We start from the raw sequence: 2,926 nt of genomic DNA, 5'->3' as shown, positions 1-2,926 counted from the left end.
AATTCAACTACTCCCAATTACAATATTAAATAATCAATACACAACCCGAATTGTTGAATAAAAATCATATAACACGAGTCATCAATTCTTGTTCTCTATGTTTGTACTATCTCTATGTTGCATCCCTAAGTTGACTCACCAAACCAAAACATCTTCAAAAGTATAAATGACTATTTTGCCCTTTGGTCTTTGGACAACATACAACAACCATATCAACTGAAAATAGTTATTACAATGCAATTGCTTGTGGATAAGTAGCACTAACTTCCATTCTCAATGACCCCCAAACATTTTTACATTCTTCCCATTTTGCCCTCATGCCTACAAGGAACACCTCTGCCCACACTTCATTATCCCCATCTATGCTCAGATCATAAGGTACAGAAAAACTGTTTCCACCAAAAATATATAAACAACAATAAACAATGAACCAAAAAAAAAAATTGAAAATAGTTAAAAAGATTCTTACCTCATTAATTCTTCTTCTGAAGGTTTTTTACTGGAGCTACTGTTCCTAAAGTTTAATAATAATATACACCAAAGTTAAAACTAGAGCATAAAGTTTGCAACTTTACATAATATAAGGGGTAAAATAGACCAGAAATTAAAAACCTTTGGACAAAAATGTTAAAAAGATGTAGTGATTTGGTGGAAAGATTATATACAGCATCTTCTATATGATCCTTCCCAAAAATATACACCACTGGGTAACCAAGAAGCCACCTGTAACAAAAATGTAAAATGACATAAAAGGACATACAAGGGTATACAAAGGGAACTGAGCATATAAGGGTATATTTGGAAAAGAAACATGATTTCTTCATCCCTTTGTAATACTACATCTCATTCCATATTTGATTACTGCTTACCAAACACAAACACTACCTTAGCCTTTTATTAAGAATCATGCTACTAGAAGGGTATAATCGTCAAATATAATTCTAATATTTCAAGACAGATGTTGAAGGTGGATGAATTAATTACCCATTTAGAGTTGGCAAAGTGATGAGAGTATCTTGCATAAAATGAGTGAGATCAATGAAGTCAGAAACATCATTATTTGTTATTACATCAGTAGAAAAGAATGATGAAAACAGCTTCTGAAGTGATATGAATTGTGCTCCTATAGAACTCGTTTCAACCTCAGGTATCATCTGGATTAATTGATTTAAAATAAGAAATTGGAAAATAAATACAATTTCAGAGAAATATTTCAAGTTATAACCTTTGGTGGATCGTGTTCAAGGTCAACAAAATGCAGTTTGACATCTTTGTTTATTGTTGATTTCATAAAATCTGCAATCGCTTTGACATGTATTAGATATATCATATCTTCAATAACCATGACTCTCAAGTTTTCAAAGATAGAAGACTCCTGCATTCAAAAACCACAAGAAACAATAGTTAAAAACATCTCTGAAACTTGAAAAGCTGAGTTTCTGACAATAATGCAGAGATGTTATAATATCGATTCAAGATATAAGTTGTAATGAAACCTCTTTGTTAAGCTTTAGAAACGAACATAGTCTTTCTCTCAATTCAGGCATCTTTCCACCATAGTCTATCATTATTACTGGTCTCATTCCAGTGCATAATGCCAGGATATCTGCCGAAATATACATGTAAGCAAATGTTGCTATCAGTTCATTGACAACAAGTTGCTGTTATTGAGTTTGATCCAGAATATTAACCCTATTTCTCATTATTGGGGTATTTTAGCGAATGTTGAAGTAGTGCTATGAATTATAGTTCTAACAATTGTATCATGGTTTGAACTTTTTTCATGATCGTGAAAGATAATTGCTCAATTAGGGTTCCTAAAACCGAAAAAAACATAAGTAAGAGTAAAAACAGCAGATACGATTGCGAATATATATATTATTGTATTTCTAAGGGAAGCATGAAGGGGTTATAACCTGTCTCAAGACGACGTTTTGATGAAGCTCTGAGACGCCAGTTAGTTCGAGAAAGTGAAAAATCGAGTACCCTTAAGACCTCTGATATATCTACCTCCATTGCAGAAGAAAAGAGTGTCGATCAGCTGAATAATAATCTTTTAGGTGCTTACTGATACCATATATCAGGACTTACAACTCTGAATGACTAGTTTTCATTGTAAAACACAAAATGTGAAAACCTAGTTGGGGAAGGATTAATTGGGTTTGTTTTCAAAGAAAGTGTAACCCTACAAACTCTACTATTTTGTTTTAGTAGTGTAGGTTTATGCCACAAAATGTGAAATTATATATACAAGTTTGTTGTGTTTTAGTTTTTTTGTTTTTTTGGGTTAATCATTTACCATTATATTACCTTATAATTGCATTTGACCCCATCATTTAGCTATGAATTACCCTCAATATTTTTATGTTCCCATTTGCTATTATTTTTTTGAAAATTGTGGTAACATTCGTTTTTAGTATTTTTTATATAAAACCGATCGTTATAAAAATTATAAATAATTATATATTTTATATAATTCAAGAATATATTATGTATTACTTTAAGAAAACATAACTATACAAGTATTTAAAGGTAGGTCATCTCATAATTCAAATAATTGGCACTTAAATCAAGTTTTGTTATTAAATAAAAGTGTATACTCTTATTTATAAAATGATATGTAAAAATATATTCATTTTTACTTGAAACAATCTAAATGAAAGTTGTAATACTCCTCAATAGCTACGCATAAATATATAGAACGTCGAAAAAGGAGCTCGTATGAAGAACTTGCGGATTTATAAAGTTGGGATATAAAAATGCGCCATTTAGCCAGCAGCCGGACCACCAGACACTCCGGCAGCGCGTGGCGGCAAGTGGGGGTGAGTGGTCGGTGCCAAATGAAAGCTAACATCATTTTCCTTTAAGAAAAGTTGGTTTCCACTCCGTATATTGTGTGAGCTAGTGCCAGTAATCGATTGAACAC

General features: G+C 31.9%; 1 protein-coding gene across 1 annotated transcript; it reads right to left on the bottom strand.

The window, feature by feature from the left end:
* Positions 1 to 2,209, bottom strand: LOC145096040 (uncharacterized). Its single transcript, XM_079033821.1, has 7 exons — positions 1,917 to 2,209; positions 1,497 to 1,606; positions 1,226 to 1,375; positions 985 to 1,154; positions 613 to 723; positions 470 to 514; positions 1 to 389 (listed from the first exon to the last, which is right to left on the bottom strand). Exons 1-7 carry the CDS (start codon positions 2,014 to 2,016, stop codon positions 230 to 232), a joined length of 846 nt encoding a protein of 281 aa, XP_078889947.1. The 5' UTR covers positions 2,017 to 2,209; the 3' UTR covers positions 1 to 229.
* Between the last annotated feature and the right edge of the window lie 717 nt (positions 2,210 to 2,926).

Source organism: Lactuca serriola, chromosome 1 (genome assembly GCF_051521515.1).
Source record: "Lactuca serriola cultivar US96UC23 chromosome 1, Lser_US96UC23_V15, whole genome shotgun sequence".
Taxonomy (NCBI): Eukaryota; Viridiplantae; Streptophyta; class Magnoliopsida; order Asterales; family Asteraceae; genus Lactuca; species Lactuca serriola.
This window is presented reverse-complemented; position numbering and strand designations above follow the sequence as displayed.